The 12641-nt window shown below is 36.4% G+C and overlaps 1 protein-coding gene across 1 annotated transcript in view; it reads right to left on the bottom strand.

The window, feature by feature from the left end:
* Nucleotides 1-7130: 7130 nt before the first annotated feature.
* The window catches only part of PHC3 (polyhomeotic homolog 3), a 70979-nt gene continuing 65468 nt past the window's right edge, over nt 7131-12641 (bottom strand). The window contains exon 16 of the mRNA XM_052638373.1: nt 7131-7285. Coding sequence (XP_052494333.1) covers nt 7131-7285 — 155 coding nt within the window. The remainder of the gene's footprint in view (nt 7286-12641) is intronic.

Here is a 12641-nt window from a genome sequence, read left to right as displayed (position 1 = left end):
GAATTTTATGTAGTATTTCTTGCTTTAAAAAGAAACACAAAAACTAAACCTGTTCAGCAAGCTCCTTTGAGATTTTTCAGTTTTCAGAAGTTACTGCACTGTCAATACTGGGTGTAAAGCTTTCTTAGTACAGAATGTATATAGTAAGCCAGCACCAGCTTTCCTCATAATCGTTCTGCCACACACCCGCATATCAATACCTCCGGAACAGACTCGTGTCAAAGTTAACTGAGAAATATGGGCTGTTAAAATAGCTTCAAAATGTAAATCCTAATATTAAGTACCTTTAATTTTATAAGCTAATCAGGTCCATGGATTATTATGCAAAATGTGTTATAGGAATTGTGATATGATTCAGTCAGACCCCTTGGATATCATCTAGCTTAATCCTTTACCCAATGCATAAATGAGCTCCAACTTTATATTCACTGCATTAAGTAATAATGCAGTGAATGTTTGTTTATGCCAAAATGTTTATGCCACTATCAAAACTGAGGGCAAGAGTTCCTTAAGTCAGGTATACCAACCACACACTGCACTCTACATAGTGAATGTTCAAATCATTTGCTAAATGAATGGATAAATGAATGACAATATTTAGATGTGTTTAGTGATTTAGCAAGCATTTAGAAAAATCTCCACTTCCCTGGTGGCTCAGACGGTAAAGCGTCTGCCTACAATGCGGGAGACCCGGGTTCAATCCCTGGGTTGGGAAGGTCTCCTGGAGAAGGCAATGACACCCCACTCCAGTATCTTGCCTGAAAAATCCCAGGGACGGAGGAGTCTGGTGGGCTACAGTCCATGGGGTCTCAGAGGGTCAGACACGACTGAGCGACTTCACTTTAGAAAAATCTCAATTAGCTCATCTGTGTGAATTTTCTACCTTAATCCTAAGGAGAACAAAGACTGTGGGTGTCCCAGGAAATGGATCATAATAAATAATTATCTTTTAGCCAAAGCTCTTAAGTGTGAAACAAACCATTAAAAAAAGAAATTAAGAGAGAAAGAAGTAGGAGCAATTTCAAAAAATACCTCACTATGTGGTCTGGAATCATAGTTTATACAGCTTAAAGATGATTTAAACAGAATCAACCTTTTGAGTAGTACAGGCTCCATACTGAATATTCAGAAGAGGGAACAGGTTATAAGCTTAGTAATGGCCTAAGATATCACACAGCTAATTTATGAACTAGCAGTAAAACTCCAGTCTCCCAGCCAGTATTTTATCTACACTTACCATGTTCACTTAATGATTATGTCCACCTATTGTTTGCTACTGTTATTATTTGCTAAGTTATTATTTAGTACTACATAAAATTATGGTTTTAACATAAATATTACAAAAGATTTTAGCAATGAATACATCTGGTTTGCTTGAGGCAAGACTAAAGTTCCTTTTCTAAAACAGGTTGATGTTCATTTCACTACTATTCCTCATCACTCTCTTATAAATACCAACTGTTTCACCTCCATCCATTAAAGCGCCACAAAAATCAAGGATTTAGCACTGATAATAGTCCCTAAAGTATAACTTTTAAGTCAATAAATGACAACTACTATCAATCCTTAAGATTACTGGCATCAATTTAAATAGGTGGTCTAAAAGGGCTTACTTTTATTACTCTTATATTTAAAACTGTACCATGTTAGAATAAGTGCTTTAAATTTATATTGATTTTTTGTCCAAATTAAATTTCATTCATTACTTTTTAAAATATTTTAAAACCCTGGCACAGGCTTTCTTTCTATGGATTCATACTGATGCTACCAATATCATTGACAGCAACTGTACTTTTCAGTAGAGAAAAATGTTTTAATGTACTTCTTCCCTAATGTCGGAGGTTGAAATAGTCACCTTTAATAAGTAAAGTTAAATGTTCATAAGCTGTTCAAAGGGGGAAAAAAATGAAACTGTGGAAAGCATTTCCCAAAGCTTCCATGAACATGGCACTTTAAGAGGTGTGTGTCAGAGTAGAATGGGAGAGCTTTTATTAGAGACGCTGGGCTTCAAATCTGAGAAGGGCAGGTCTCCCTTTTCATGCAAGTATACTAAAATGCAAGTTCAGAAAAAGCCACATGTTTTGCTCTGGAATATGATGATTATTATTTGTACTAGTGCTTTACAGTTTTCAAAAACAACTATCATAGTATTATTTTAAGATAGATTAAATAAGCTCTGAAAAATATGTAAAAACTTCTAAAAATTCTTTAAAATTTAGGAATTTTCCAAAGATAATATAATTTTCAACATTTTTTACTGAAGAAATGGCTTGTATTAGTGCTGAGTAAAACTATATGATACATTTTTTGAACTTCTAACAAAAAAGGAATTATCTTCCCAAAGAATCTTTTTAAAGTGTACAGCTTATAGGTTGAAATTAAATTTTAATAAGATTGCATATTTACTTTCCCTAATACTGCATTTTTTGTGCTTTTAATTGAATCACAACTGTTACATAAAAATCAAATGCTCTAGATTCAGAAATACCAATTTTGATGAAAGTAGATTAAACAGATTTTTCAAGAACCACACTACTGTGCATCAAAGAAAGAGGTAGGCTTGTAGTTACTGAAATCCACACTAAGAAAACAGAACCCTACAGCTCTAGTCATCCGATTCTCAGACCAAGACACAACCTAACAAAATACTATCCGTGGATACTCTCTCCTCTATATAATTCTGATACCTCATAAAACCTTTGAGTTCTTGACAAATACTCTTCCCAACTATACCAGCTGTTAACCTTCCTCAGAAGTCAAAAATCACCGATTTATGTATCACTGAAACTATTAATGTGCTCCTAAGGGCAGGATCATTTGACCAGGAGAGTAAAAGAATGACTTTGATTGCAGGTAAATCTTGACATTAAGGAAAAAAAAAACAACCCTACACCCTGTTTATTGCAGTAAACGGAACCCAACCATTACAATTTATTTGAACTATGAATGGCCATATCTATACAATACCACCTCACTCAGTTAACTGAATTATCCTCTTGGGTCTGGAATGCTTTTCTTTCTGTTTGTCTCGTCCCCCACTTCCCTGTCATTTCCCCCTAGAAAACCTTCCCCAAGACCCAGCAGTAGTGTGCAGGAAACATCTGAGAGGACACTGTGCAGAGTGGCCAGCTTCCACTGCCCAGAGGCTGCTCAAAGACATGAGTCGAGTGCTAGGTATTAGAAATTCCTGCCCCAGTTAGTTCCTCCCTGAAATTAACCCTACCACAGAGTTGTCTATAGGGCCTCTCAGGCAAAGAAGAAAGTTATCAGTCTCCTTCGGGCTTGAGGAGGTAAGGGAGAATGAGGTCCTTTCATCCTATTAGGCAATAGTGTTCCTCAATGCCCGTTGCTCAGAGGCAGCATGAGTTCTTGCCATTCAATGAGGGGAGAGGGAGGATCTTCAAACCACAAAATATAACCAAGCTGTTCTAGTTGAAAATACATTTTTGAAATGTTCTAACAGTGTCCAGCCAGGGATTTCTTCCACTTGATATGGCTATGAAGACAGCATCTTTCCCATGCATCTGTACCAGTTTCTTCTTTCCAAAATTCTTTACACACATGTAAACACAGCCTAAAACTACACACAATCTATGCATTGCCTCACTACCATACTTTATGCCATGGTGGTACCAAAACCTTGCAAATGCAAACGATGGGTCTTCATAATATTTAGATGAACAAGTCAGGTGACATGAGGCACTAGGACAGATTTCAATCCAAGACTGGTATCTGAATACACTGTCTGACTATAACATCACACTGGATATGGGAAAATTAGCTATGCCAAAAATTTAAGCGGGCTACCTAAAAAAATTTTTTTTCTATTTAAAACTAGGTAAAATGAGTATTAACTTCAAAAGTACAGAGATGTGTTCAGTGTTAAGGTGGGATAAACTAAATGTGGCAGGTCTCCTGTCTGCTTCTCCTGTCCTCAAGCTCCATCACTAACATTGCTTTCCGCCTACTCCACATTCTCTGTTCAGAGGGGACGGCCTTAAACTGGGACTTTAGAAAGGGTCTGTTTAGAGAATGCCCCAGCAAATTAAAAGTACCATCATGGGAAAATAACCAGCCCCTCAGAAAGCGACAGGCTGTGGGACAGCACTCTCATACTGATCTTATCAAAGCTGCACCACTGTGTAAGACGCATGCCCACATAAGGCTTGAGGAAAATGCGCATCATGTAAGAATTTTTACAAACCAGCTGTTTACTTTCTTAAGCACACATGACTTAACACAAGTAAAATTTCAGACTTCTAGGGATTTCCTTCCTCAATGGGAAAAGAGTGCCTCAGTATAAAGAAGTCAGAAAATGCAAACTTAGGTAGCAGAAAGTAAGAAGAACTTCCCATGTCCCCTTTCTGCTTATCATTCCCTCTCAATCAAAATCCTGAAACAGGCAGTAATACGAAGGAAAAGGAGAAGGACAGCACTCACCCCACCTATTTCATACTAAAACTGTGCTTCGAGCTCAGGAGGGAGGTGGGCATCCAGTGTTATCATCTATATCCATTCAATGTAGAGCTGAAATTTTAGAATTCACATGATTAAATCATCCAGAAAGAAAACAACTGTGTCAATGGTAAAGCTACTACTTAAAAGCCAATGAGCCATTTCTAAAATAAATTGGAAAAAAAGCAAGTGTGTTTTTTAAGTATGTTTTGAGTGGGGACAGCAGAAGATCTCGACTGTTTTTAACATTATTATACCATTTAGGATTATAAGGTGCTCTCCAATGGAAACCCCCTCGTAAACGTTCTTGGACACCAAGCACGGTGTGAAGCACAGGGGCTCTGGGTAGGTACGTGACAACTGGGATCAGAAGAGCAAGCGAGCAGGAGAACCTGTAATGCAGGTTATATGTCGATAATATAGTTATGGGAGGTGCTCATTACTGCTAGAGGAGTCTATCCCCAAAGAATCAATTTTGTGTGGACTGTCTATGGATCGTCTATGACAAAGTTTTACTTCAGGAGAGAGTTTCCTTTGTGCCCTTCAGCCCTCATACAGTGGACTGGCTCCTGCTAACGCTTCGCCTTCACTTGTGTCCTGAAATTGCAAGCTGAGGGGGAAAGTCAAAGCATATGACAACTCTTGTCATAAAGATTAACTGCTAATAAATGAAAACTGACTGTAGAGTACCTACCTTTCCTTGGAACTTTAATCCAGTAATTAAAAATGTGATATAAAAGAAATATGTGACATACACTACAAGCTATTGTAGGTCTGGAACATGAGCCTTATACTATATTACATACTCTAATCCTACACATAACTATCAGTAAACATCTTTTTTTTTAAAAAACATTACTACACAAAAGAATCCCACAAAGCATACATTCAAACAAGAGGCATCTAAAGGTTAAAAAAATTACCCGCTGTATTTTTGTATAAAAATAATCAACATTCTCTAATGTACACAAAGCCAAAAGATAAATATCTGTGATGTCTTTAATGACATCTTTAGTCTTCTAATAGCGTAACACAATCTTTCTGAAAAGATCAGTGACAATGACTGAAACCCATGGACTCTTCCTCACTTACTGAACGTCTGCCAAATATCTGTGTATGTTCCTTCAATTACTAAAAGATTTCCACTGTATGGTAAAGAGAAGATGATAAAAGAGTCAAATGTTTTTGATGTCCAGGACTATATATAGTTTACAGGGCTCCCACAACTTTTAGTGCCATAACTAACTCAACACTAACTGTTCAATGAAAAATTTTGCTTTAAGGATGTTTTCCCTAAAACATGTACATACAAAATTAGACTCAATTTATTGAAGAGTGCTTTGCAGGAACCATACAAGGATTTAGTCAAGGAAAAAGGAATGTGCATTCTAGCTAGATCCACCTTGTTCAACACTAGAAAAATCCAAAAACCAACCACATAGCCACCACAAACTAGCGCCCTGCCAGCAAAGGCCGAGCCCTTGTTCTCAAGGCATAATCATATTATGCCTTCATCAGTGCAGAGATATGAAAGATTATTATTATGAATCAATTCTGAGAGTCAAATTATTGGTATGCTAGTTCTCATTTTATATGCCAACTTAATGGATTTCCCATTTTCTAGAATGCATAAAGCTGGGAACAATATTCCAGCAGAACAGTAATGCTATCTGAAATATTTCCATTATACAATGTATTCCTTATTACATCCCATCTTTTTTTTTTCCCAAAAAATATCCCTCTGGGTGAAAAAGACCAACATTAATCACTCCTTCATTACGGTTTCTCAGCCTTGGCACTACTGACATTTTGGACCAAATAGCTCTTTGCTGTAGAGGGCTGTCCTGTGCATTTGTAGGATATTTAGTGACATCCCTGTCCTCCACATGCCAGATACCAAGAGCAACCCTCCCCTCCCCTAACCCCTAGGCTGTGACAACCAAAATGTCCCATGACATTGTCAGATGTCACCTGGGGAACAAACCTGACCTCCATTTAGAACCACTGCTCTAAATGAACAAAAACTAAGAGGAAAACGAACTTCCTTAGTCACACCAAATTCTTGGTCAAGTTTGGAAGAGAAACCAAATCTTCTAACTTCCAGATCAGTATTATTCATGCTAGAATGCAATTCTTTTTATAGATAAAGCAACTGTTTAACAGACATGTTTTTTTTTTAAACATACACTGATATCTCATTGCATACAATTCCAGTCACTGGACTCCAAAATTATTCCTTAATTACTCCTAAATTTATATCTCTCATGACAACCTATAGAAAACTTATAGGGTAGAAAAATGTATATAAGAAAACCAAATCAAAAGAGGAGAAATGTAAATTATTAAATTACTTTCAAAAGGATTTTTATATTAATGATAAACATCACCTTTTAAAAAATTATCTAGTAAAACACTTTGAAAAATATCATGACCCTCTGTAACAAGTCTTTCAATGTTGTGTGTAACCTGTAAAATTAATTCACCCATGTTAGCTAATTATGAAAATGTATAATGAATTATTGTATCTGTACAAATGTCAGCCTTTGATGCAGGGATCCCAATGTGCTTGGCTATCCGCCACAGTAAGTGATAATATTTTAGGCCAACTTGAGCCTTTACCCTTACAAGTTGGTTTAAGAATACAATTGCTGTTATCTCAAAGCCTCATGATCCTGTTAAGATTCCTTCAGAGAGTTGATGCGTGCACAGATCTTTAGGGCTGGGCCTAGCTTGATATTCATTGCACTCATGAGATGGTCTTCTTTGAGTAAGAGAAGAGCCTGTCCATCAATCTCCTGTGCTCTGAACTCATCTGCGATATCCTGGCAGCCTAGAATTTCATCAGAGGAAGGATGTTAGAATTAATACACAACAATCTGACATCACTGCTAACAGTCACAGATAAGTCACCCTGGGTGACTTAACACAGGCTGAGAAACAAATGAAATTTACTGATGGCAGTCGTAGGCTCACTCTGGAAGAAGGCAGTATTTCTTGGCATTCTAAAAAAAATTAATTTGAAATCTAGGTAAAGCAATTTACTTGGAATTCTTGCCTTAAAAATAATATTGCAGAAATAATTAGTAAGAGGTTAAATGTACAGCTCGTTCAGTCCAGACGTAACACACCTTCATGAAAGGACCATGCTGCCACCTGAGAGCACACCACACACGCAAGCCTGGATTAACTGCTTGTAACGCCTCGAGAACTCTTCTCTGTATCCGATACCCTTCACATAGAGGTACAAAAGAATACAGCACACTGTTCTGCCGCTTAATTTGGAAATATTTTCTCAAGTACCACTTTCACTGTCATTGGTAGTTTTATTCTGATTTACAACCTTTGACTGCCAGGCACATCTGAAACATTTTTATTATTCACTCAGCATAGAACCAATCCATCAAAATTATAGTATCAATCTACTGTCGAAATGTATTACAATACTCAACTTGTAATTTCAACTTCAAATCTTAACATCATTGGACTCATCTCCACTTCTGATAAGAAAACAAATTCTTAATGAAATCTTGAGCTTGCTGGGCTAATCTCTTGATGAATAACCAATATTTTACCTTTCAGCATAAACTGGGTGCTTTAGAACAAGTAACAGTGCGAACACTCTATTTGACCCTCGAACGTTTTTATTATCCACCACATTTTGCACAGCTAATGAACTTCCCCACTAAGGGTAAAGAAACCAGCAGGGAAAGTAATGAATTAAGGACCCATGAGAGGAGAGAATACAAAAACGTGGAAGCTTCCTTATAAAAGACAAAATTATGAAAGTGAATTTAAGAATAAAAAAACTAAGAGCTTAAAGTCTCTTTTCTTCAAATCAGCATTCTAAGGGAAAACACAAAGAAAAAGATACTGCACAATGACAATGGTTACATTATACCTTTGGATAGGACTTTGTTGGAGTCATTATTCTTTCTACTGCAAATGTATCATCCTCTTGTTTATGTAAGGTAACAATGTAATCCCTATAACCCCAGTACCAAACACAAAACATTGCAGGTGCTAAACACGTGTATTTTTGGGTAAGTGAAGGACTGAATGAATAATGAACAAAAACAGAATCTGCTAAAAAGGAGCCATCTGTAAGAGTAATGCAGATTTTTTTCCCTGTATTCAGCTGTGTGGCCAGCTTTTCTCTTGCTTCTTTCTTTCCCAACTTCTCTCCTGATTGTAACCTGCCTGTCTTCTATGTGGCAGTCAGCTTTTCAATTCCTCTATTTTAATAATTTCTCAGATTTTTAAAAATTGCTATTTCAAAAGTACCCTCCACAGAATTTTTATGGTTTTGGCTATTTACCATATAAAAGAAACTAAATAGTTAAAATGAGATTACTCACCATAGAAAAGCCCCTTTTCTTTTCCCAGAGGTAGCTCTCAAAACTGAGCAGACAAAACTGACTAATCTTGCATCTAGTTGTGACTTCATCCTTCTTTTTATGAAAGAACTTATGTTCTTCTCTCTTCAGTCTTACTTACAAGAACACAGGAAAGAAGAGAAGAGAAAGACAGGGTAGGACTTACTTAGATTCAGAAAAGAGAAGCAGTGAGAAGTAATGAGGACCGTAAGAGCTACATTTGGGAATAGAAACAAGGAGTTCTCCATGAAGAAATTCATAGTATGTTCTTGTTCCTCAGTATTATTAGATCCCTCTTCAAATGTCTTCTTGTAGGTAGACAAAATATGTGTTAGCAAAATAATAAAGAACAAAATGTGGGGAAACAGCATGATCAAACAGGAATGATCTTCAGAATTTTAGATCACAACTTTCTTAAGCCAACCACAAAAAAAGGATGTTTATACATTAGTATAGAAATGAAAAAATAAAGTGATTTTAAAAAGGGGAGGCAGAGGCAAATCTAGATGCCCAAGGTATACTGAGCTAAAATTCTATGAATTTCTGACATATTTAGAATCTACATCTATAGAACAGCTGGTGCTCCAGGGACATTACAGAACATACCCTGACTGCAACAAGCAGTCAGCTCAGCTGGCTTCACATCCCCAGAAGCAGATCAGGATGGGATGGACCTCTGTACACAGACATGGGTCCCAAAGGAACCTCACAAGTGCCCAGTCACATTTCCAGCTAACCCTAAAACAAAAACACCCCATACAAAAATTAACCTCGGTAAGGATATGAAAGGCTATCACCTGCACTCAACATTACAGAACAAACGAGTCCCAATATCAATATTATGAAACTATAGTAAATAGTCATGTTTTTAAACAATACCTACTTTTTACACCTACATAGAAACTAAACTTACTGCAGATTCACAGACCAACAAATACAGACTAAAGTGATCTTTGCAAAACGCAGTTCACTGTATCAAGGAAGAGTTAAAGAAGATAACTGCAGTAAACCGAGTACAAAGAACCTTTCCTATAGAGAACTTTTTAATGTACAAACATTTAGAAGAAGATAATATTTTACTCTGGTAACAGCTCTGAGACTTGTCTGCATACCAGCTCTAATATGGGCCCACCAAGATGGTTCACAAGATGACTACAACAAGAAGAGAAAACTCTAGGAATAAATACAGGTGCCCTGATGAAAGAGGGAAACCTAGCCTCAACTGGAAAGAAACAAAAATGCAAGAGATTACAAAATTTACAAGTTTATTCATTCCATGAGAAGAGCTCAGGGGAAAAAATAAAATACAGCCCGGTATGAGCTGAAAGAGGCTCAAAAGGATTTACAAAGGCCAGATGAACACAGAGAAATGACACTAACGGCCTTTTCTGGCTGAGATTTACCTTAAGCCACAGGCATTATTCAGAGAAAAACTCTGAGAAAGAAGATGTAACGCATCACACAAATAAGCTTGTTACTCAGCCTATCAAAGCAGTTTAGAAATACTCCCATTTAATCAGCAAAAAAGTAGTTATATTCAGCACATTCTTAATACCAAGAAATTCTAAATTACAAAACAGTCTGGGTCTACCTTATATGTAATTTTCTCTAAAAGGCTGGCAACAAAATTGTCTTAACTCAATAAGGCAAGTTAAAAGAAATATTTTTTTTCAATTCAATGAAGGAAGAACAAAACAAAAGAGTTAGCCTTTGTCCTAATAAAGCAGCCAAGAGTGGCCTTGTCACAAATAGATGCTGGGGAAAATTAGAAAACTAGCCCTAAAAAAAGCATATGAAGTGATAACAAATAACAGCTGCTGCTGATTGTTCTATCTGTTTGGCCAACTACTTTCCTCCTCCCCAAAGGAAAAGAAATATTTCCCCCTCCAAATGAGAAATCAGGCTAACAAACAGCTCATATATCCCATTTGGAAGACTGAGACTGTCTAAAGATGACAGTTCCAATGTTAATTCTCAAGATACTTAGACTGGTGTAAAACTTAAAATTTATTTCACTAACTGTTAAAGCCACACCCTGTGAAGACGCACCATTCTCTAATGTATCAGCTTTTTAAAGCAGATTCTAAACCCACATGGTCAGCACTTGAATCACACCTAAGTTTTCCTAGGTGCATGCTTAAAAATCTTCCCAGGAAAAATGTATCCCTTCTTTAAACAATTTCATCTTTCTTTAAAAGTGACCATATCTTGTTTAATAGAAAAAAAAGCTTACTTCACATTTTAAAAATAAGCCATTAAAAAATAATTTAATAAAACTCGAGTTCTGTATATTTATCTCCCTCAAACTTGACATCCTGATAAAACCACTGAAAGTTGAAAACATCAAGTCAAAAATGCATTTAACACACCTAAACTTCCAAACATCATAGCCTAGCTTAGCCTACTTTAAACATCCTCAGAACATTAAGAATACCCTACTGTAAGTAGGGCAAAGTTATCTAACATATAAAGGCAGTTTTATAATAAAGTGTTGAATATCTCATGTAAGTTATTGAAGACTGTACTGAGAGTAGAAACCAGAATGAGTGCATGAGTCAAGCATGGTTTTGTCAGCTATTTACCCTCATGACAGCACGGCTGATGGAGCTGTCCTGCCCAATCTGCAGAGAGTATCATGCTTCGTATCAACAGCAAAAGATCAAAATCCAAAATCTGAAGCACGCTTTCTACTTAATGTATATCACTTTTGTACCACCGTAAAATCGAAAGTTCCTTAAGTCTGTCCATCACAAGTCAGGAACCATCTGTGTAAGGTAAAATGGCTAACAGATTTTAAAAAAAAATGCAGAATACTTCTGAATATATTTTCTTCAATCGTAAGATTTTAGCTCTAAGTCTGCTTCTGAGACAGTGGTCACCTTCATAGAAAGATTGATTACCAAATATAGGTGGATTAGTTTTAGTTAAGTCTGGACAAGTTCAAAGGGGATGTATTTTTCTGGAAAGCTTATTTCAAGAGAAACGGTATGATTCACCAAAAACCCAAAATGGAACAAATATTTTTAAAAATCTTACTTTCCATATTCATTAAGTTAAAGTGAATGATAAAAGATTTGCTGATTAAAAAAATACATACTGTCTCAACATATAGAGGCAGTGTGGGTCTCATCATTGGCAAAGGTGGTCTTCAGTACCCAGCCCAGTAGAGAAAGTGGATATAAAAGATTATTGTTTAGTAAAGATAAAAGAACATAACGACTTAAGCTGATGGAAAGAATACCAAATGAGAGAGCAGGAAATATAAATAAGAAAGTAACCCTCAATATTGGAATGGAATATCATAACTGAATTTCAGTTGTCTACTTAATTTCAGAAGTGTTCTTGATGTCTTAAACTTTCTGCAAAGAATCAAAGAATGCAGCCTCCTTTAAAAGAAACGACATTTTTGGTTTTTTTAATTTTTTTTAAAGAAACCAAAATTTTATCACACTCTGAAAGGTCTTGATTAGCTTTCAAAAATGTAAAAAAAAATTTTGGTCTGTGTTATTTCATTTAAAAAAGGTTAAATTAGGAAATGAGGAGGAAATATTGGTAGACTAGAAAACTGGAAGAGCAGAAGGGAAGAAGTGTCTGACTCAATCTCTCTACTGACCTCTCGAGAGAAATCAGACTGAAGAGAAGAGAGCACCTTTAATATCTTCACCGGCTGAGGTGTCACAGCAGAAGCAGGACTAGTCAGTTTTTATCGACTTGGGGGGTATGAGAAAATACCCAGTTGTGCTGAGGGAATAAGCAAGAGGAAACAGATCACATTTCAACAGCAAATGCCATTTAATGAGTATATATACACAG

The sequence above is a fragment of the Budorcas taxicolor genome, chromosome 1 (genome assembly GCF_023091745.1).
Source record: "Budorcas taxicolor isolate Tak-1 chromosome 1, Takin1.1, whole genome shotgun sequence".
Lineage (NCBI taxonomy): Eukaryota > Metazoa > Chordata > Mammalia > Artiodactyla > Bovidae > Budorcas > Budorcas taxicolor.
The sequence above is the reverse complement of the archived record's forward strand: the minus strand, read 5'-3'. Positions and strand labels throughout refer to the sequence as shown.